This window comes from Micromys minutus (genome assembly GCF_963924665.1).
Source record: "Micromys minutus genome assembly, chromosome: 22".
NCBI lineage: Eukaryota > Metazoa > Chordata > Mammalia > Rodentia > Muridae > Micromys > Micromys minutus.
Genome location: NC_137957.1, coordinates 36763778 through 36786181, shown reverse-complemented (window position 1 = coordinate 36786181; position 22404 = coordinate 36763778). Strand labels below are relative to the sequence as shown.

Here is a 22404-nt window from a genome sequence, read left to right as displayed (position 1 = left end):
GAAACCTATTATAACTAGAAAAGACAAACAGTCCACAGTTGTTACATCAAAATGTTTATTTTTGGATATAGACATTTAAAACATTCATCTCCAAGAACAGCTTCAGTCAGGTGTACAGTAAGAAATAGACTTTAAATCCTAATACAGAAAAAGTAACAGAATTTTTAAATGCTGCTTTAGACACTAGTGTTAGGAAAAAAGTTTATAAATTAATTGTTTTGCACCAAAAATATGCAAAGAAACTTGAAAATAGATACTGTTTGTCATTTGTTTCTTTAGTTGTTGAATAGAGACCCAGTGACTGATTGTCTTCAGCACACATCTAATTTGGACATTCTGTGCGTTTGGCTAATGTGATCCAAAGTATGATCTAGATAGTGCTTTCCACTGGAGGGTTGACAAACACACTACATACATCAGTGAATCTTCACACCACCTCAGTGAGGTAGGTTAGGAATAGTATACAGAAATCGAGGCACAAAGAGGTAAGTGACTTGCCCAAAGTCCCTAACTCCTGGAAGAGGCAGTAAGGCTCCACACAGGACTCGAGTCAGAGAGCTGGACAGGGACACCCTCGTGTAGCATTAGTAATACCTAGCGAAAGCTGTGGCTCAACCTTTGAGTTCTCTGTTCCCCAGAGAAGGGAAAGTTTGTTGGGCAATTCTCCTACCCTTGGCTCTCAAGTCTCCTCCAACTTTTCTCTTATGAGTGCCTTCACCTCTTTGAAGACAGTAGCAGCTTTACATGGGAACCAGACCTCTCACCTCTCTACTTAGAAATAAACTGTTTGGTAGTAGTTTTGAGATGTGTCTATTGGACAGACAATAGTCACAAGAAATAGGATTGGGAAGGTGCCTGTCAGGGCAGCGACTGCACTGTTGAGGTGTCACCTCTCTTACATTTTATCGGATAGTAAGGAGTAAAAAGGATTGCATTTACTGAGACAATTCACATTGCATTCTAGATGGTCCAGACAGTGCTGGTAAATGGTTTTAAGGAATGTGTGCTCAATGTTTTATTTGCTGATTGAAAGAAAATTTCTTCCTAAACTGGGGGTTTGGAACATCAAGGGTAAAAAGGTGCCCGCCTGCCACAAGGTAAGTAAGAGAGCCGTCAGGTTACACTTCTTACTTCTGTTTAATAGAAGGAAAACACAGTGGTATTAAAATTGGTCATGAGCAGCAAAAATTTGGGAATAAAAAATCAGCAATAAGAAAGATTACATTATAACTCGATAGGAAATTCTTTGAGAACAAAAAAAAAAAAAAAAAGAGGCACGAATAAAATGAGTATTTTAAATCTTTCTCCTGTAAGGAATACTTTCAAAAAGTACATAGTAAGACTAAGATACCAAGTTGTACTAATATTTTCCAGGCCTTGGGCCTCAAATATATATTTATATATAATACTCCAATGTGAACAACAATTGATGAAATGTAAAATGTATCTTTTATTTTAATCACACACAAGTATTTATAACCACAGGGTTCACCAGAAATCTAAAGCAAGGAGACACTAGCATAGAAATGTAAGGTTACAGGAGTGACTTACACATCCACAGACAGTTCTGATCAAACAGAAGTAAAGTCATGAACTCTTTCTTACAATACCCAACATGTCCACTACCAGATACATGAAAAGATAAAAAGGAAACACACTGTAGGACAGAGTCTGGAAAAACTGCTGTTGCATTTCAGTGAAACCCACCTACTCTCCTTGCTTTAGAGCTGCTTTGATGAGAAGGAGGTGAGCGAGATGACAGCCAGGCTGGCAAACCACTGAAACACACAAGCCCTTTCAACAATGTTGCAACACTGTTAGTTTTTGGTTTAAACACACACACTCACGAATGCTAAGTGTACACACTACCAATTCTGCCTTCAGCCTTCCCAAGAACTACTGGGGAAAGTGAACGAATGCTGCAGATCCTCAGGGTTGCCCTAACACCCCCACCTTATTTCCCAATGACTCCTTTCACAGTTTGAGCATTGTTAGTATCCCCTTTCTTCTGCAGAAGTACAGTGTAGTCACAAGTGCTACATAGCTGTAGTTTTCCAACAAAGCCACTTAGATATCATTGTGCTTAAGTGGAGACTGTAGTTACAATACTGACACTTGCTTACTGGCCCTGTATTCTCTGTAAACAAGGAGGCTGTTTGCAACAACCACTTCAGCTCTATTTACAGGAAGGTTCCCACGATATACCCACAGGCACAGTGGTTGATAATGCTTTCTAAAAGCTGTGCATGTGCCTTGGTCTCTTAAAAGACAGTGCTCAAAGTGGAACCCATGTGCAAACTTAAGAAATTAACGACAAAGAGTAGCTCAAGCAGCCATTTTGCTCCCAAGCTGTCTGAAGAACTCTGTCAAATAAAGCCAGGCCCCAGGGTGCTTACATCCACTTGCATTTCTTCTTCTCATCAAATAAGACTTTTACATGCAAGAGTTGTTTCTGAGCTTCTTCCAGCCCTCGTTCTCTTTCTAGTTTATTTAGAATCTGTTGACAATTAGAACAGTTATTTTACATATTAGAGCCTTAGCAGTACAATTCACAATTCTGGTGGACTTGCTCTTTCTCTGTTTTACATTCCTGATGTTGTGAGTGGTAAAAATCTGTATGAAACAGATGCCAGCAGTTTCTTCAAACATTTCCATACTCACTTTGCAAGTTGTTTTGCTAAGTCATTATCACAGGATCAACAACACTTGGGCTTGAAATAGAAGCCCGGCAAGAAATACCATCTATTTGCTTACAAATATGGGGCCAGACTTCCAAGGCCCTGCTTTTTATGCATTATGTCACAGCCATTCTCAAGCACAGCAAGCATCCCTGGGCAGCCAGCATGCAGGCAAGTATTCCTCAAATGCAGCAGGCAAGGGCATCCTGATGAGAGATGAAACCTTCCATCTCTCTCCCTCCCCTCCACTCCCCTCCCGAGTGCTTCCCTTCTCACCCCTGGCCCCTGGAGAGGGAGGGATGCTTATTATGTTTAAGGGACTCATTGCCTCTACCCTACCTTAGCTCTTCACTTGATCTTCAAGTAGCAAATGGAATTGGTGAGCTATTCTCACCATTGACATGGATAGCCTGTCCCAGCATGACTGAGTAGGGGGGAATCAGGGAAGGGGGAATTAACATATATTTGGAAACAAGGAATCCAGATTAAGGAGAATTAATCATAAAGGCGAAGGGTAGTTGCTACTTATGGTCATAAAAAGCCTGAGTGAGAACATGGTGTGTTGATAGTTGCTTAAGTCAGAAGTGCATCCTGATCTCATAACCATGGAAAACAGCATCTAGGTGATTTAACAGGCTTAGCTTTCACTTTCAGCAGACCACAATCAAACATAAACTGGCTCCAATTAACAGGGTCATATTTTACTAATCAAAGTCTACTTGAGTTGTGGCTTTAGGCCCCATAAGCTCGAATGTAAATTCAGGCTGGTCCAAAGGTGGGCAGCATGACAGACTGCAAGAGGGGCAGCCATGTGCACTCTGGCCTCCCTTTCTCCCTGTTTGGGATGGAAGGCTATCCACAAGTCTTTGTGGTGGGCTCGCGGGTTAAACAGGTGGTAAATTTAAAACAGAAGACAGCTTACCTCATCAAAATACTTTACGATGTATTTGTAGATCTCTGTCAAGGCCACTTCTTCATTAAATTCATTTTCATGTTTCTGAAAGAAAGGCTTGTTGAAAGACTCTGAAATGACTGTTTTTATGTAATGAATTTTAAGCTTATTTCTGCTTTGTAGTCAGTCATACCTTAGATTCCTGAGTTAAGAATTCTTCCATTTCTAAAGATGACAATGGAGGCAAATCCCTGATTGCTTTGTAGTAAGACTTCACTTCCTCTTTGTAGGTTGGTATATCCTTGGCATAGAGAAGTTTATTGGTTGGTGCTTCCTGAAAAACAGCAACAGCCACAAGAAGCATAAAAAGCCATGGGGGGGGTACAATGGTTCAGTGTGACTGAACTTCCACCATCCTTTCCTGCCAACAAAGCTTCATGCAGGAGGCCCCAGTGAATGTTGACTGAGTGACTGACTGCTATCTAGATAGTTCTGGTGAGTCACTGTTATTTTCAGGCAGATTAAATGCTAATATATTCAGCCTTCCTCTCATAAAAGAACTAAAATTATTATTTTTGCATGATTTTGAGTTACGGTAACAATGGAACTTATTTCAATCACAGTTCATGCCTAATGGTCGTTACAAAGCCTGAATTAAAACGTTGCTCCCCCTCACCCACCAGTGGATTTTGGCATTTATAAAAGACTTGATTGTAGAACTGATTGAGCCCTTTATATAACTGTAAAACTGGTAAGTAATTGGCAGTGGCAGATTTTCTAGCTTGTCCTTTTATTTCATTAGATTCTAAAGATCTTCCAGTTTCTCCAGGAAGCACATGTCCCCAGTACTGGTAACTCTGATGTGTGATTTCGCAAGTATTCCTTGGCAGTCTGCATGGTGTCATATAAGTGTAGTAGTAATAATATGTAAGCAACTAAGTGAAGATGAAATTAGCATTGACAAATGTTTTAAAATTTTTCCATGAAGAGACTCCAATTAGTGATTAGACTGATGTCCTGGGTGTGTTTTACAAGAGTCTAGTGACTGAATCACTGGCTTGGAGAGTTGGCTGCCTATACTAAGATATTCCTGAGAACATGCCAGGTTCTAAGTGAACCCTGCAAGTTGCATGACCATCTATTCAATTACCTTTTACTCATCCAAGTATCACTGGTAGACATCAATGTACAAAGACGGTGACTGCTATCTCCCTTTAAGAAGCTTACAGTCTTGGGAAGAAAAATTTCCACGGCCCGAGTGTGATGTGAACAGTCACTAACAGACTACAGGGAAGGACAAGGGCTACGCAGTTGGACAGAAGAGAGTTCATAATTAGACTACCTTGTGATAACAAGACCTCTGACCCTCTGTGGACCTCAGACTCATCTAAAAAATGGGAATCAGTACCTGAAAGATTAATTAAACCTAGGAAATGATGTTTTTAAAAGCTCCTTTTGCTGTGAACAAACACATTGTGTTTTCAAATGGTATAGGAGACACACTGGGGAAGTTCCTAGACACAATCAAACGGATCAGAGTCTCCTGCAGTTCTTCATACACATCAAGAAATTGTGTTTGTGGCATCAAACACTAGCATATGAAGAAGGATTTTAGTGACAGGACTGAGGCCAGTCAGGAAGGCCCTGTAGCATAGCAAAGATGCCATTTGTGGGAAGAAATTCACTCAGACAGTGAAAAGGGAGAGTTTCGCAGCTGGGTGGGCAGCAGGGCCACGGGTGTGGGTTAGGCAGTTACTGTTCACTAGGGAGGGAATGAAAACAGGAGAGGAGTGAGAGGACAGGAAGTTTTAAGAGTAGAGTGAAGGCAGGCGTCTTTAGGAACAAGAGTTGGCAATTAGGATGGTTGTGGCCTCTGAAATAACTGAAACACGGGTATTGGGAAGTGATTTTCAGATATTTATCAGAAAGCAAAGCTGGGCCTTACCTTCCCCAGCTGCTGTTCTGTGAGTGAAAAGGCGTCCATGAATGCTTGGGCAATCACTGACAAACAGCTGTCTATGTGTGGAGTCTTCTTAATGTCAAAGACAAACTGAGGGTTCTTCAGGATGTTTACCCAGAATCGAAGAGGGAGGCTGTGTGAAGGGAAAACAATCTTCTCAGGAAGGACTTAGCACAGCCAGTGTGAGTGTATATGACCTTGTTACCAAAGTACATAAACCTGCTTAGCCAAACTAACAAGCAGCAGGTGGTTGTTACCTGATGTTTCACTCAGACCCTGAAAGGGTTGATTCAACAGTGAGTGAAGGGCAGGCTAGGGAAGTCAGAATGGCCCTGGGCAAAAATTTCTTCATATCTGGGTTATATGAGATGTCACCAACAAGAACTTTTCACTCAAATCTGTTATACCTGACTCCTTGGAGTGGGTCCTCAGTGTGGCACTCTGGTCTAAGCCACTGACATCTTGTCTGGATTATTTGTCCCCAGATCTTGATCCTTCTAAGAAAATCAGATCTTACCACTCTTCTCTTGAACTGTGTGTTCCTCAGTCAGGGTTTCCTCTCCTGCCATTTTTCAGCAAGCTCATTTCATCTCCACTAGGCCCTTTACTGTCTTCAGTTCGTATCAGCCAAGATCACATCTCAGGAGTTTGCTGTGTGGTCTGCTTAATGTTCTGCTATTTCATGTAGTCTGATTCTTTCCTCATCCAAAAGACACCTCTGGACACCCTGACCTGATACTCTTACCCCCTTTTATGTTCTCTGGTGCACTTCAGTGAATGCACCCTGTCTCTCTACCTACTAGAATGCACACTTTGAGGACAGACTTAAAGTGTTCCCTATACCACAGTGCCCAGCAATATACACAGCGTAGGCAGTTAAATAGATACTGGAATATGAACTTGAGAATCATTCAAAGCCCTCCCCTTATCTCTGTTCCAACTTTGGCCCAGCTTACTGTTGCCACCACATGGGTGTTAGGATTTTCAGTGGCTCAGTCTGTTGTGGCTGGTGGTTAATGCCCATGCTGGGTGTAGGAGTTACAGGGCCTGGGAATATGAGGCTGGAACTGAGGACAGGAGTGTGCCAGAGCGAAGGGTATGAACCCAGATCAAAGGGAAAGACTAAGCTCTGAAACTTCACCTCTACTACTCGCTAGCATTTAGAGGGGTTTGAGCTCACGTGAGACATGCTATTGTGTTAGGTGAGGTGCAAAACATTCCAAATAGAGGCAGTAAGCTATAGCCATCTTCTGAGGAGATACTAGCATAAATCTGGATATCCTGCCTCTTAAGGTAAATGTAAAATGATGCTGTCTTCTACTACAAATGGCAAAAGTATGAACCATGTGGAATTGAGTAAACACACAACTTGAAAATTATAAAGCAATTATTGTAGGCACAATAACAGTTTAGTAAAAATAATAGGTTAAACCATTAAACACTTAATTCCCCTTCTTCGATAATCTAACATTTTAGAAAGTCCCCTTTCATGCCTTAAAAGATAAAAGAGTTTTGTTATTTTATCATCTAGAATAGAATTCAAACCCTGAGATTCTGATACAATGTCTATGTACTTAATATTCTGCTCTAGGTTCTTGAAAACAGCCAGTAATCACCTACATTCCCACCTGTTTGTTTTCCAGATATGTACGACATCAGGGTCTGTGATTTTTTTGTTTTCAGCTTGGGCATCCAAAAAGTCAAAGAAGTATTTTATAGCAAACGGGGCCCTGCTATTAGGCAAGCTCCAAATACTTCTGAAGAGTTTCTCAAGCACAGAGTGAATTGCCACCTGAAAGACAGAACGGGAGATTGAGATACATGGGATAGTTTTGAAAAACTAATGGAAAAGCCAGCTCCAAGTTCAGAGAAAGTGAGATACCAACCAGAGAAAAGTCACCTGAGGGGAAAATGTGAAACTCGAATGAGGCTAGTGTGAGATGGGACAAGGGTCCTGAATGTGCTCACATATAGATCTGGTATATGTGAAAGCAACACTTTAGAAGGAATGTGAGGTAGAGGTAGGTGTAGTGTGTGTGTGTGTGTGTGTGTGTGTGTGTGTGTGTGTGTGTGTGTGTGTGTGTGTGTGTATGTGTGTGATGTTCCACCTTTGCTATATACAGCCTGGAGAAACTTGAGTGACACTGCCTTGCCTCTAGATCTGTTTTCTGTTGCCTACATTTCTGTCTCAGACTTTAAATGTGGACTTCCCAAAGCAGTCAAGTGTGAAGGCAGAGCTGTCTGGGAAAACTGCGAAGGCAAAAGTGCAGGCACCCCTCCTCTGCCTAGCACACAGGTCTACTCAGTCAGGTCTGCGCAGATTTGCTGAGGAAGCCTGCCCAGCAAGGTAACAAGGCCAAGGGGACAGTGACAGTTATTAGTGGAGCAGAAAACCAGAGACTTCTGCTAACCCCTAAAAGAAAGATGTAGTCAAATTTGCTCCTGATTGGGTATTCTTCTGACTTTCACATCTAACACTTTTATAAGTGAACAGAATTCTTAATTTCAAGATGGAAAAAAAAAGTAAGATTTACTAGGTTAATTGTCATGGATTTCCCCCTCATTTTATTTGCATTTCAAAGGAGTTTTATTGTTTATAATAACAAGTAAACAAAAAGGAATAATTATGCTGTCAGCCTAAAAAATAATGGTGAAATGGTGGTAAAGGAGCTTGAACAAACGCCCCAACTGAAGATGCTGCAGTAGAAATTTATAAGGTGCTGTTCTCTCTTCAGTTAAAAAAACTGAAGTGGGGTAGAGGATGTGTCTACAATTTAAACTTTCATTTTGCTTTGCTAGAAGGCACAAGGGATTTGTAACATTTTCACACTTGAGCGGAAATTAGTTGAACACATCATATACCCCCAAGGTGGCCATGAAAGTTTTACTAGAACAGTAAGTGTACCTTGGTCGACAACAGCTTTGTCAGATACATTTCTTTTACTTTGAACTTGTGTTTCCCTCTATGTCTCTTTCCTTGAACTACTTGGAAGGCTTCTGAATCTGGCAAAATCTAAAAAAGACAAGAGTAGACGCATTAACTGGGGAAACTGCTCTGGAAGGCACACCGGTCAATGGGCAGTGCAGGACTGCTGAACTCACCAAGTGGCAGTGGTCATCCGAGTATTCCACATCTGAACACCAGAGAAAGGGAGAGACAAAAGGAGTCCATTAAAACAACCACCACAGACTAATTGGCCTCAACAAAAGCCCCACTTGTGCTCCAAGCCAACAGCTCCACTGTTATCTACGGCTCCTCATGGTTACACACTTTCCTCAGCTGCACCTCAGTGCTGTGAGGAGGGACTAGGGAATGGAGTGGCCGCAGGCTCTCTGTCCCTGCAAGTGTTAGAGCAGAGGCTAAGTAGACTCTTAACTGGAAACAGGGAGGAGCGGTCCTAGCCTGTCGACAGATAGACCTGGAACACCCATGTGCCAAGCCTGCAGCCAGAATTAAGCTAGCCTTGTTTCTGCTGCTACTAATTGCAAAATTACTTAATTTCAGTGGGGAAGGGCTCTGTAGAAAGGTGTCGATCTGAGTCTAGATTTCTTTGAAGAAGGGCTGTTACAGATGAACCTATGTAAATGATTAGCCATAAATGGGGGAAGGCTCCAGGGTGGGAAGGAATTGGACCCCTTCTAAGATAGGACAATGTGTCCAGCTCAGAGGGCAAGCAAACAGAGTGTCAGTAAGGGGATGTTTGGGAGAAAAAGAGCATGGGGGGGTGAAGGTCCTGACAATGAGTGGGACTCTTATCTAGAAATGCTACTAAGATTTAAAATTTAAAGCAGATAAGAGGAAGGAGAAATAGTCCATTGAAAACCAACCATCTGCTAGTAAGAGAAATCTGTGGTGCAGGAATGGTCTGAGGGGCCATCCTAAAGCACTGGTGACAGGTTGGCCTTGAAGGAGGGGGGGGCGGGGATAAGCAGAGTGCCTTGCTGGGTTGGGTAAGAGATGTTGAGGGAGTCAGAATTACAGGTAGGACAAGGCAAAGTCCCTATCTAGCCCTACAGCAGCAGCTCTGTAGAAGGAGCCCTCTGGAGAATAGTGTTAAGTGCTTGCGCCATGAATTCATCCAGCTTTAACTGGACGGCTGAGTGCCATTCTCCTGTGCCTGCCTGGCTAAGAGTTGAGTCATCCAGGGCTGGGATTGGCACAGAGGGAAAGGGGTTGTGTATCAGGACAGAAATCAGATTGGTTCTCAGCCACACTGGACAGGGACGGAGCATGAGTGTATTCCACGAAGAGAACAAGCCTGAGACCCTGCTACTCGGTCCTAAAGCAGCAGGGTCGTCTAAAGGCTCAATCTTTAAAAGTCACAGCTCTCTCCTTACCCACAAGGCAGCCACTCAGTAGGATGGCTTTGTACAGCCCAGTGTTGTGATACAAGTGGCAGTCACCAAAGGGATGTGGTTCCACAGATTAGATGCTGAGTCTAACTGAAGTCACCTATTGAGCTTAGGAGTCACAATGCCCTGTCTGCAGTGTGTGTGCAAGGAGCCCACTGGGGAGAGGTCCCTGCCTAGGGCTAAAGACAAATCCAGAACAGGACCAGTGGATTTTCTCAAGGTGTTATCAGTGTTTTCCTGTCCTACAGCTGCCAGGAAGACAGAAGGCAAGCTTGCTGACTTCCCTGTAAAACTCCTCTGGTCTCCACTATCTGAGAAGTCTACAATGTTATCTTGGAGATTCTACATGGGTTCTCTTGCTTGCTCAGCCTGTCTAGGGCAGTGTGGTTATCTGCAAGCTTCCTGCTCGGTGTGCAGGGTGGTCTCTTCTGTTGTTGCCCACCCTTTTGAGGACTTGGAAAAGAGCTACTGCCCTGGGTTCAGAGCTGCTCAGAGATAGCAACTTCCTTTGTGCTGGGCCCTCTTGACCAACGTAATTACAGTCTCCATCCATTCTTGTAGGACCCATGCTCTTAGGACTAGAAACAGATTAAATATGGCTTTTCTCGGCTTCCAGAGAGTTACATAGCAACAACTCAGTCATACCTGTGACAGTATGTCTAAGAGAAGCAAAAAAAAAAAAAAAAAAAAACTTTACAAAGCTCGGTGAAAACAAAAGGTTAACAATTTTATATTGGTTACCTGAAGTAAAATTTGCTATCTTCTTAAAGACTTTTATAGTTGATCCATTTGATATCTGAAAGCAGGGATAAACACGTGAGTTTCCAAAATATACTGTTTTTCTCAACTTCAACCAGGAATGAAATATATCTTATGGTCTCTCACTATTATTTATCAAGGACTTCTACATTTGGTGTGCAGGATGGGGTTGGCTGGGTGACCAGCAGGACACTGTCTGTGCTCAAGGGGCTCATGGTCCTGTGAAGAATACACCCAGTGACCTAGATGGGAGGGGAGCTGCCTCTAAGAGAGGGGAGGAGTGAGCTATTTTAGTCCAGCCCCCAACCCAAAGTCGCCCCCCCATGGCTCAGCTCAGGTTTCTACTTGTTACCACTTGATTGTTGTGTACCCTCCAAATAGATATGCCGAGTTATCTTATTATGATAGTATGGGGAGGTGGGGCCCTTAATTAAATCCTAAAGAGGAACCCTCAGAAATGAGATTAGTTGTGCCTTTGTGAGAAGACAGAGCTGAACCTACCCCACCCTGCCTTCCTCTCTTCCCACCACCAGCACATAAATAAACAATGTGAGGACAGCCCTCTGCATCAGGAAGAGGCATTGACTGCCAGGTTTGGGTCTGACAGTATGTGACCTTGGCTTCTGGGCACCAGAGATGTGGGAAATAAGTATTTGTTGTTTGAGCCACCAAGCAGATGCATTCTGTCACATCCTCTGAATTTTCTGAGACCATGGAGGAGTGCTGCTTACTGGCTTGCTCTCATGAATTGCTCAGCCTGCTTTCTTATTATGTCCAGGAACACTAGCCTAGGGATGATGACACCACCTACAGTGAGCTGGCTCCTCCCACATAAATTGTCAATCAAGAGGATGCCCTACAAGCCAGTCATGCCTCTAATCCCAGCACTCTGGAGATAGAGGTAGACTGATCTTTGTGAGTTTGAGGCCAGCCTGGTCTACGTAAGATATTCAGAGATGCATAGTGAGACCCTAACTCAGGAAAAAAAGAAAATGCCCTTTAGACTTGCCATTCTGGTGGGGAATATATTCTCCATTGGGGTTCACTCTTCCAAAATACTCCAGCTGGTGTCAAGGTGACATAAAACTAGGTGGCACAACTGTTATCACATTATAACTATGGCCATTCCTATAAATAGGATTTGTGTAAATGGACAGTAACTCCACCTACATTGTTTTGTGAAACATTTCATTATGAAAATGGCAGCCTGTCTGTCCATTTCCAAGCAACAGGTGGTCCCCTCTCTGACTTGCCTCACCAACTAGCTTCACCTGCTCTGGAGATTCAGATAAACATACTTAAATAATACATACTGTGTGTTTGATGTTTTAAATAATATGCTCTTTAGGGTCAATGTAAGATCTGTGATCATTTATTAATATATACTGTGCCTGTCATTACATCCCTTCTCATAACTGGAATAGCCCATGCTATGAGTGCACAACAGAAACTGCCACATGGTAAGGGAAAGGCTAATGCATACAACATTGCAGATTAACTTCAAAAACATGCTAACTGAAACAAGCCAGTTACAAGGCCTTGTATGATCTCATTCATTTCAAATGCCCAGAACAGGCCAGTTTATATAGACTGCTAGTGGTCTTTTTAAAATGAAAGTTATAAAGACTAAATAGTGAGTTTCTCTCCAAAGCAATGAGATATTCTAAAGTCAGGCTGTGGTGATCCACAACTCTATGATTATACCTAAAACCAGTGAGTCCCACGTTTTAAACAGGTGAGTTTTGTTGGTTTGTTTGTTTGTTTGTTTGTTTAATCCTGGTATTGGGGACTGAATCCAGGGCTCTGTGCTTGCTAGGCAAGTTTTCTGTCACCAAGATACATTCATCTCTCTAAACATGTGGCCTCCAAGGAACATAAACTGCAACTCAGTATAGTTCTGTCAAAATTCGCTTCAGGTTTTACCTGTGTAGGTTGATGGTAAATGCTTTTATCGTGCAGTCACGCTAATGCCATGCCTATGTGTGGCCGCCCTTAGAGATGAAGTCTAACACCCTCACTTTAAGGCCTTTTGGAACCAAGGGTCCCTGGGCCAGAGGCCCTCCAAGGTCTTTCTTGTGTGACCAGCTAAGTCTTTAGAAATGACTAGTGCAGAAGTTACCTTTGGTCAGAGGAAAACACAGATGCTAAGATACAAAGGGCAGGCGGGGGGGGGGGGGTAAGAATAAATGGTTCTGAAGGAGGAGCTTGTGGTCAACAGCATAAGACAAAGCATAGTAGGGGGGAGGCAAGTCAGGGACAAACCCCACCTCCCTTCAGCTGTGGCCTGAAGAGCAAGGGTCACTTTGAATCCTATTAGCTGAGCAACCTTCCTCTCTACTTTAAAGCCCTAATACAAATTTGGACCTGGCCATCCCTGGTTTGGGAAGAAGAGGAGGGAGGGGAATCCTAGAATTGCTCTTTGGCTTGCTGCATGTTGGTTATCAAAACGTACAGGCCTCCTTGCTAAGCGCCACAGGATTAAACACAATCTCCTTCAGGTGACACCCACGGAGGAAGAGCCAGCTCTCCAGAGGCTTCAGACACAGCTGTCTAGCCAGCTGTGTCCAGCCAGCTGCTAAGTTTAGGCTAGAAGCCTCCCACTGACAGTGTTCAGGACATCTTGTGGGAAGAGGGGGAGTCTGGGGAGAGCTAGCTAGACCATCAGGCCTCAAAGCAACTCCAACAAGACTTCTTAATTCTCACCGAGCTCTTGTGCTGCTGTTATTACCAAGCATCCTCCTCTTTCCCCTTGATCCAGTCATTGTTCTGTGGCTGATTTTTCAATCCTCCTCCATATCTGATGCAATTAAAAGAAACGCCTTGTGCAGGCATCCCCTTAGCAGAACTCACACACCAGCTTATAAGACTGTGTCGATGCAGTTAACAAAGTTCCTCCCCACCAAGAGCTGGATGTACTGATTCTAAGCCAATAAATATCCCTTTATAAAAGGAAGCTGGTGATTCATTCTGGGTAATTGTCAAAGAATGAATCCCAAATGGATCCTGTTGAGTGTGTTGAGCCAATACTTTGCTACTGTCAGACGCTTTGTTTTGCCAGAAGCAAGCACCCTTCCTCTGTAATCACAAACACCACGGATGGGCCTTCTGATAAGGAAAGCTGCCAAAAGTTCAAATGTCTTTTCGGGAGCTGGCAACGCGTGGCTGCTGGCACTGTGCTCAGGCATTAAGATAGTGTAGACGCAGCTTGTACCAAGGAGATTTTGCTCCGAAAATCATCTTCCAAGAGCTGGTGTAAAAGCATTTTATTAGTGGATGAGTTGGATGTGTGTGAGCATATTTCTGACTTTCACAGCTGCTCTAGGGCTGGAACATTTCGACCCCATGTGATGCTTTAACACTATTATAAGGACAGAAAAATAATTTGCAGATGTTTGGGGGAAGTGGAAGGTTTCCGATTTCTATTCTCAAGTCAGCTGCTGCCAAGTTGCAGCCTGAAATGCTTTTTTCAAAAGTGCCTTGGGATCCAAAGAGTTAAGACAATAGTGGCTGTTTGTTACATCCTAGAGGCCAAAGTGCCACATCCATCCGCTTGTCCTTCTGTGAGGCAAGAAACATCATCTGGGCCCTGACTTCAGGGATGGAAACGAAATTAAATCAAGGGAAGACTAATGCCACTAGGTAGATCAACAGTAGGACTGGATTTCCAGCCCAGGGCAGAATAGGTAGTGCACATGGCAATTTCAAACGAAACCCTCCCAGTGATGCCAGCCTAGGATGTGACAGAAGTGTAGACTTTCTTGTCATCAGAATTACAAGTTGTGGATGAAATGAACCCATGTTAGCAACTTAAAGCCATGCCTGAGACATGGTCAGCTGTTGGGGTGCTGGCCTATCACGCACGGAGCTCTGAGTTTGATCCCAGCACTGTGCGAACTCGGTGAGGTGGGAAATGCCTATAATCTCTGCGTTCAGGCCAGGGAAGCAGGAGGCTCAAGAGTTCAGCTCCAACATATGGAGCTGGAAGCCAGTTTGGGCTACATAAGAAGCCCTTATTTAAAACAAAAGCTAATAAAGTCACTTCTAAAATAAATCTGTGCATAAATGAGATATCTGGATGGCAATTGCTGTCTTTATGTCATAGGTTATAGATTATCCCATAAAGATAGACTTTCTAGAGACAAAATGCAGACATACTTAATGAGATAAAAATGTTGTTTGTGGGCTGGGGAGATGGCTCAGCGGTTAAGAGCACTGGCTGCTGCTCTTTCAGAGGTCCTGGAGTTCAATTCCCAGCAACTACATGGTAGCTCATAACCATCAATACTAGGATCTGATGCCTCTTCAGGAATGCAGGCATATATGCATGCATATAGATAAAATGAATAAATAAATACATAAGTAAGAAAAAATCTAATAACATGTTATTTGTGGGACAGCTTAGTGGTTAGGAGCACTTGCTGCTCCTCCAACGAACCCACATTTGGTTCCCCCTGCCACACTAGTTGGCTCACAACCACTTATAACTCCAACCTGGGGACCTGGTACCTCTCTGCCTTCCTCTGAAGGCACCTGCACACGTGTACTTGCATAAGCATAAAGAATAAAAGTCAGTCTTCACAAAAATGTTATTTGTATAGGTAAAAATGATCAACCATTAGCAAACTCATATGGCTTGGCTTTTTTAAATTCATGGAATTATACCTCTGAGTTTTATGGAAAATGATGAATGTGATCTGAATTTAAGGAAAATGATCTAAAAAGCATAATGATCAATACAAATTACTTGAGGGAAACCTTCCCTGGTATCTTTCATCCCTCAGAGCCACTCTGTGAAAGGCTGTTTGTTCACTGAAACGGAGTCTTGTCCCGGGAGCCATGAGATCGCATCACAGGGCTTCAAGAGAAGTGAACCTTACTACCAGACCCAGCTCTCCAGCCAGAAAGCCTGAGGTCGGGAGCACGGGCTAAAACCCCTACTCTAAACAACTTTGCTCTGTTGGCCTGAAGCAGAGCCATGGTTTGGGAGGAAAATTCTTTTTATCAGCTGATGGATGACCTTGGAGTGTCAAGAGAAGCCAAAAAATGGCCGAGTTCCTTACTCTCCCTAGCCTTGAATATAAATGACAGTATTCAATTCATGGGGTAGAAAAGAGGACCAAAGTTGCTGATGGTGGCAAAGCCTCTAGATCAGTATATGGAACAGCAGCAGTCTCTTTGTTGGTTAAATGAACCAACATCTATCTACAAGGGTCTTTGTGAGATAGTCCAATTTGTTATTTAGGAGCAGAGATGAAACCTCTCCAGAAGGACCATGGTTCTTATCTCACACATCTTCTGAAACATTTCTGAGAACTATCCGTGTCCTCCGAGTGGCAAATTTGGCATCAGCAGGGACTAGTGACTAGCAGCTCACTAATGCACAATGTCTTTCAACTACTTAGTGGTTTCTCCCTTCTCAAAACTCACAGCCCGGGGCAAGATGTGTGATCAGTAGAGAAAACTTCCTGCCCCACTGAACACCTGACTTGCAGCCCCTGTGTGACCCAATCGCAGGGTGTGACAATGTGGCCCAGGAAAAGGTCATACAGGGTGCCAAAGGAAAGAGGAAGGAAGCCAGCCTGCAAGCATGCCCCCACAGTCTACCCTGATGAAACCAGTAGTGTACCCTCATAGCAAACACTCCAAGCCACAGCCAGATAGGAGAAATTGTGAGAGGGTTTAATTATAGAGAAAGATGTTCCTGGCTGCATGTGTTTATAAAGACATTGGTGCACAACCCCTTTCCTGCACAAGATGGCACAACACTGGAGCAGAGATTTGCTGTCTTCTGCATGCATGTCATGGGAATAAGGAGAAATAACACTTCTGACCTAAAAGCATCAGGCTAGGGTGAGCATCAGTGGCGCTGTGGACAAGGCTGGGTGCCGACTACCACTGCTGCCGCCACAGAAGGCTCTTGTCAAAAATGCTGGGATTGACCTGGAAACCTTATAGTAGGTTGACAAAGCAACAGCAGCAGCTTGGAGCTCTGGGGACAACCCCCAACCCTATATTTTGTACTCTTTGACCCCCTAGCATTCTCAGAGCAAAGGTCAAGTAAAGATTGCCATGCCCCATTGTTCCCCTCAGGGAGGTACAAGAAGCTGGGCCTTACACTTCAGCAGGAGACTGTTTAGACAGAAGGAGGGACTGGCCGTCAGTGACGATTAACTTTAAAGCCTAACTAATTTGGACTAATTGGGGGGAGGTAGATCTGAATCACTTAGAACTCTGAATTAGGCCCTATTTTTAAATGAAATATAGTTTTTTCTCTTTCAAGCACATACAGTGACTCAAACTCGGGTGCTTTGGTAAATGAATAAGAGTGATAATTACCATCTTGTCTCTTTGGAGGGAAAAGCAAGTGCTTGAAAATGGTTTTCTTTAACGAAAGGGCAAAAGCAAACGTCAGCCCAGCCCTCTCAATTTATCCCAGATTTCAAGTCTGAGGAGGCGCTATTAAAATCAAGTGCAGACTCGGCAGCCAAAGGTGGGGTGGATGCGTTTCTTCAACTTGGTCCTAGGAAGCCAGGCTTTTGGTCCAGCTTTAGGGAGCATGGCTGGCCAACCTCCCTGGACTCCTCCAAGCGCTCTGTGTTTCTTTGCCTTGCAGCTTATCTTCTTAAACATAAGCAGAATCTGTTAAGCTCTCATGTCCCTGTCTTGTCATTTATTACCACCAGGCAGCAACACTGGGTTATGAGGCCAATAAATCATCAGGACGGGAAGTGACTACAGGCTGGATTAATTTCATTATCATCCTTAAGCAGATAGGTGTCTAGTGCGAGAGATGTCTCCAGGAAGAGTGATGCTTCATCTCTCCTGACAGGCTGCCTGTGCCTTGCAGACAGCTGTGCACTTCTGTTTCTCTGTTGGAATGACCTGTCCTGCCTATCCCTAGTAAGGGTACTAAGTGGCTACCCCCTTCCTCAGGGTCCCTCTCAATGACATATGGTTGGGGAGAAGGTAAAGCAGAGATAGAGCAGGAGACGCTCATTGAACAAGCCAATACTCCAGCCAAGAACACCGAAAAGGGACAGCAATACCTGGACACCTATGGACAACCAGACCAACTTGTCACCCTGACCCATGGGGAGGAGATGGTCTAAAGCCCTGAATGCACAGTGATGTGCTAAGACCCTTCTCAGACCTTCTGCCCACTTACATTCCTTGGGAGCTGACTGTTACTGCCCAGGAACCCATCCTGGGAAAACTCTGTGGGAATTTTCACACCCTCCTCCCCAAGCTAAGAATGCTGGTTTTGGCCAGGTGATTCTGGGTCAGGACACTTGAACTATAGGGGACTTACATGGGAGGGAGTCATAAGTCTCCCTGAAATCTCCACAAGTAGCCACAGGGCCCCACTGGCAAGACAAAATACAAGGATGAGATGCTTCCTGCTCCTAACTCCAGATACTTGCTCAGGAATGGCGCAGATGAGATAAAGGTAAAGCCTGGCAAAGCTCAAAGTCAGCCCTGGTGCTTTGGGACCATGAAGTAGCTACTCGTCCTCCGGTTCCTTTAAGAAAGTGCAACTTCCCCTTCTGCCAGTCCTTGACATTCCCCCCCACTTCCATCTAGTCCTCTGAGACCATTGACAGTACCACCCCCCCCCCCATGTAGGGACACCGTGCTCTTTTGGACAATGTTTTTCCTCACCAGAAATTTTCCCACTGTTTCCAATGGGTCTCCCTATTTCCTGACCATCACAACCACTTCCTGAGACACAAACTTAGGCCCTCTGATGCCCCCTGCCACTGTCCGTGAGATATAAACTAAGATGATGAAGACTGGAGGAGCTGGGTGAGAAACAGATGCCCAGTCTCAGTGAGCCCATCTATAAAGTAGGTTAAACAATGGCTCCTTCCTCACAGGACTGCTCAGGATGGTACTAACCAAAAGTCAGAGAAGCCAAGTCAGCATGTCACCCAGAATGTTTTCGGGCTAACACAGTTTCTCCATCGATTCTGGCCAGTCTGAAAGCCCTTCTATCCAACATGCCTGCTCTCTCCCCTGCTAGAAATGCTGACAGCTATAGCCCAGCACCATCCTTCAGACTCAGTTCAGCGATGGCTTCCATAGGAAGCCTCCTGTGGGTCTCCAATCTACAGCACTATTGTTTCATAAGGTTATCTTCCCTTCCTTTCCCCTATAGCCCCAGTTCCTAGCATGAAACACTCGGCAAAGATCTGGACTAACGCTGCTGAATGAATTCCAAAGTCTCTATTCTCAGGAATGTCCTCTGGTTCCTGTCTTGTCACATGCAGGCTGTGGCACTCAGTTTTCCTGAGAAGTCATGAACACACTTCGCTGATTTCAGTGTTCACTCAGCATGTGGGTCAAGGGGCTGATGGGGGTCAAGGGGCTGAAGGGGACATCACTGAATAGTGCAAACCAACAGGACATGTAGAACTTCCTGAGAATAAGGCCTCTGCACAAAAGGTCCCAAGTGGCGAGAGGGGAGGTTGGGGGTTCTACTCTGCTCAGCACTGACACACGTTGGGGGCGTGCATATGTGATAATTCACCCACAGTTTTCCTAAGAACACATTGCACAAGGCCAGGCAGCTTTGTCAAGGCAAAGTCTCTGATCTAGATGGCAAGATTGAGACTCAGATGACATGATACTCCAAGTCTTGTGAGGAGAGGGACATGTGATGGGGATGGGGACACCACAAGAGACAGTAATGCCTGTGCCCATCTGAATGAGCAGAGAAGGAAAGCATGTCTCTTAGAAACAGGGAACCTGAACACCACTCAGAAATAGCCTTAGTTTTGTCTTTAAAGGGCTCTCCTAGTACTTGAGGTACCCAGTCCAGGACGGGCTGTGGGTAAAGGAGTGGGTAAGGCTGTCTTGGTCTTACCTCATAGTGGCCAATGGTATTTAGTTTGGTTATTCCATCTTCAAGAATCACAGAGGAACTGTCAATGTCCAAGAGTTCTTTCTGTCGTGTTCCCACCTGAAGCTCTGAAAGGGGAAGAAGCATTTGGTTCCCTTCTAAAATCACAGTTAAACGTGCTGCCTAGTCACTCTTACAAATATTATTAACAATGCTTAGTAATGGTGCTAAGAGTGTTACTCTTGAGTGACCTGGCCAAACTTTTTTGGAAGACGTGGAGATAGCTAGCCAGACAAAATGCGTCGGGCTTGTGTCTAGGGCCTAATATTTCAGACCACTGTCCATGAAACATTAAACCTAGTCAAGTATGGAAGTGCAGATTCCGAAGACAGAATCACCCACCACCTGAAGGATTAGAACCTTCAAAAACTTCCTCCAGTATTACCAGCCCACGGCCATGTTCATTCACAGAGAATAGCATGAACTCTTTCCCCATGGTTCCTAACACACCAAACCAGCTAGCACACTACAGTCATTATAGTCAGAAGGAAGCCACAGATATGTGTTGTATTTACTTGAATTTGTGCAGATTTTTTATAAACTGTTAGGTTACTATCAACTCAATAGCAACATGTAAATATTTGGAGATTAGACACACACACAAACACACACACACACACACACACACACACACACACACACGTGTGCGTGTGCAAATCTGGACTTCCAGTTTCTCTTTTTAAAAACCTAGCAATGGGGGCTGGGGAGATGACTCAGTTGGTAAAAACACCTGCCTCCAAACATGACAATCTGAGTTCTGTTCCCAGGACTCATATGGTAGAAGGCAAGAGTCAACTCTCACAGCTGTCTTCTCTCTCCACAAGTGTGAGCACATGTACAAGCACACACGCTATAAATAAAAATGTAATTAGGTTTTTTTTTCTTTAAATCTAGCAATGGCAAGATATGGTAGGTAGCCCATACCTATAAGCTTAACATTTAGGAGGCTGAGGCAGGAGGATTGTCACAGGTTCAAGGTTAGCCTGCATTCAATAGTGAGTTCTAGGTCAGCTAGGGCTACAACAGTGAGACCCTGTCTCATCTCTGCCTGTCACCCCCAAAATCTAGTGATGGCTCTGTAACAACCTACAAGGCAACTTCTGCACAACCCAAATGGCTCTGCTGTCTTAACTGGCAAACCTTTTCCAGCTATGTCAGACCCTGCTATTTCCAATGCCTAGGTGGTGACATTCTGTGCATATATGCTTTCTGTCCATCCAGATATTGTCACCAGCTTGTTCTACCCTTACCTCCCAGCTTTGGGGTTGGGAGAGGGACACCTGGTTGTCACAAACCCAGAAAGGGCCTTGTACACTCTGCCATGGACTTTCCCATGTCAAAGAGAACACTGCTGGGCTGTTTTCCTATGGTTATCAGGCTGGGTATGCCCGTCTCCTTTGTGGTCAGTGCCACACACTTGCAAGGTAATGTTCAAGTGAAGGAAGCTGATGGTTTGGGTCAGGCATCGATCTCCTAGATGGGGCTGCCCCTTCTGCTTTTATCTAAGCTGCTGAGTACTCCAGGCCATGCAAGGAAACAAAACCCTGGCACAGAGAAGTGCCTAAGCAGCCTGCTTTCTTCGAAGCAGGCACTGAAGTTGATACACATTTGCATGGCCTCCCCCCCTCCAATTTCCCAGGCCTGCCTCCAGGCTTTCCTCAATGGTTTTAGCAGGAGGTTTGATTGGTGGGGGAGGATTTTAATTGCCTGCTTAGTGGAGGCCTACAACTGTACATGAAGGGGAGATGAACCTTGTTACGCTGTCTGTCACTGCCATGATGCGACTCTTCTCTCCTGTCCCATTATCTGTTCTGAAATCCCACAGCAGTCTCTTGGGAGGTTTGTGCGGAGCTCAACTTTAAAATGTTGATGAACATTCGAGAGAAACGGAGCCCTGTTAGCTTGCTCACACATATGCTCTCCTTTGCAGTACACCAATAGAGCCCATAAATGAATTCATAGCAGATGCTGCTTCGTGCTAGGGGAGGACCGAGGATACACTTAATGCAGGATGCGATTAACAGAGAGGAGGATGACCTTTCCAGCAGGCTGGAGTTAACACTCCGCGGCTGAGCCACCCACTAATGACACGCTCCGTATCACAACAAACAAATCAAATGCAATGTGAAGTGTGCAACACACCCAGGAGGGCACAGGCTTCACACCTTTCTGTCCTTCTTGATACAGGGTGACTCCATGTGGTCCCAGGGTCACAATCACATTGATTTGCAAATACAGTATTTTTTTTTTAATGGTATCTAGGAAGGATGATGCTTCCTAGGAAGAATCCAGAAGCTCAAAAGAGCCAAACAGTCCTTGGGTTCCCCAGACATGGGCTCTGGGAACAGCCCAGGCCATATAACTGCCACTGAATAGAAAGAAAGTAGGAGGAAAACAAAACTTACCAAGACCGATCTCATTGAGCTGGAGTCCGTATGGAGAACCATTTTTACTTAGGAAGGCTTGAAAAATCTTTTCTTTGGCTTGCCCTATGGTATCACAGTCAAGGACATTGACTGAAATATTCCGGCAGACATCTGCACTCTCGTTTTCTGGGATTTTTTCAAAGACGACATTTAATGCCTGCAAGAACACAAACAGGTTCCCAAGTCTATGCGGTAGCTCTAGTCTGAAAGGCATCCATAAGTGCGCGCATGCCTCTGACAGCACATTAGCAAACAGCCGGTCCCATTATCCTACTTTAATCTTTTCTCCATAATCCATCCTTTTCAGGGATAATGGAAGGGAAAACAGGAAGTTAAAACACTCATTAAGGAGCAAGCGTTGAATAAATATATTAGAGAGGAAAATATATACACACATAAAAATCTGCAAAAAAAAAAATTAAAAGAACCAGTGATTT

The 22404-nt window shown here is 44.2% G+C and overlaps 1 protein-coding gene across 1 annotated transcript in view; it reads right to left on the bottom strand.

Annotated features, from left to right (window-relative positions):
• Positions 1-2392: 2392 nt before the first annotated feature.
• Positions 2393-22404, bottom strand: part of PLXNC1 (plexin C1) — a gene marked incomplete at its 3' end in the record, with an annotated part of 145967 nt that continues 125955 nt past the window's right edge. The window contains exons 22-31 of the mRNA XM_080935786.1: positions 21947-22124; positions 19506-19609; positions 10625-10679; positions 8633-8664; positions 8436-8543; positions 7159-7322; positions 5516-5663; positions 3764-3904; positions 3601-3675; positions 2393-2497 (exon numbers count right to left, since the gene is read on the bottom strand). Coding sequence (XP_080791912.1) covers positions 2393-2497; positions 3601-3675; positions 3764-3904; positions 5516-5663; positions 7159-7322; positions 8436-8543; positions 8633-8664; positions 10625-10679; positions 19506-19609; positions 21947-22124 — 1110 coding nt within the window. The remainder of the gene's footprint in view (positions 2498-3600; positions 3676-3763; positions 3905-5515; positions 5664-7158; positions 7323-8435; positions 8544-8632; positions 8665-10624; positions 10680-19505; positions 19610-21946; positions 22125-22404) is intronic.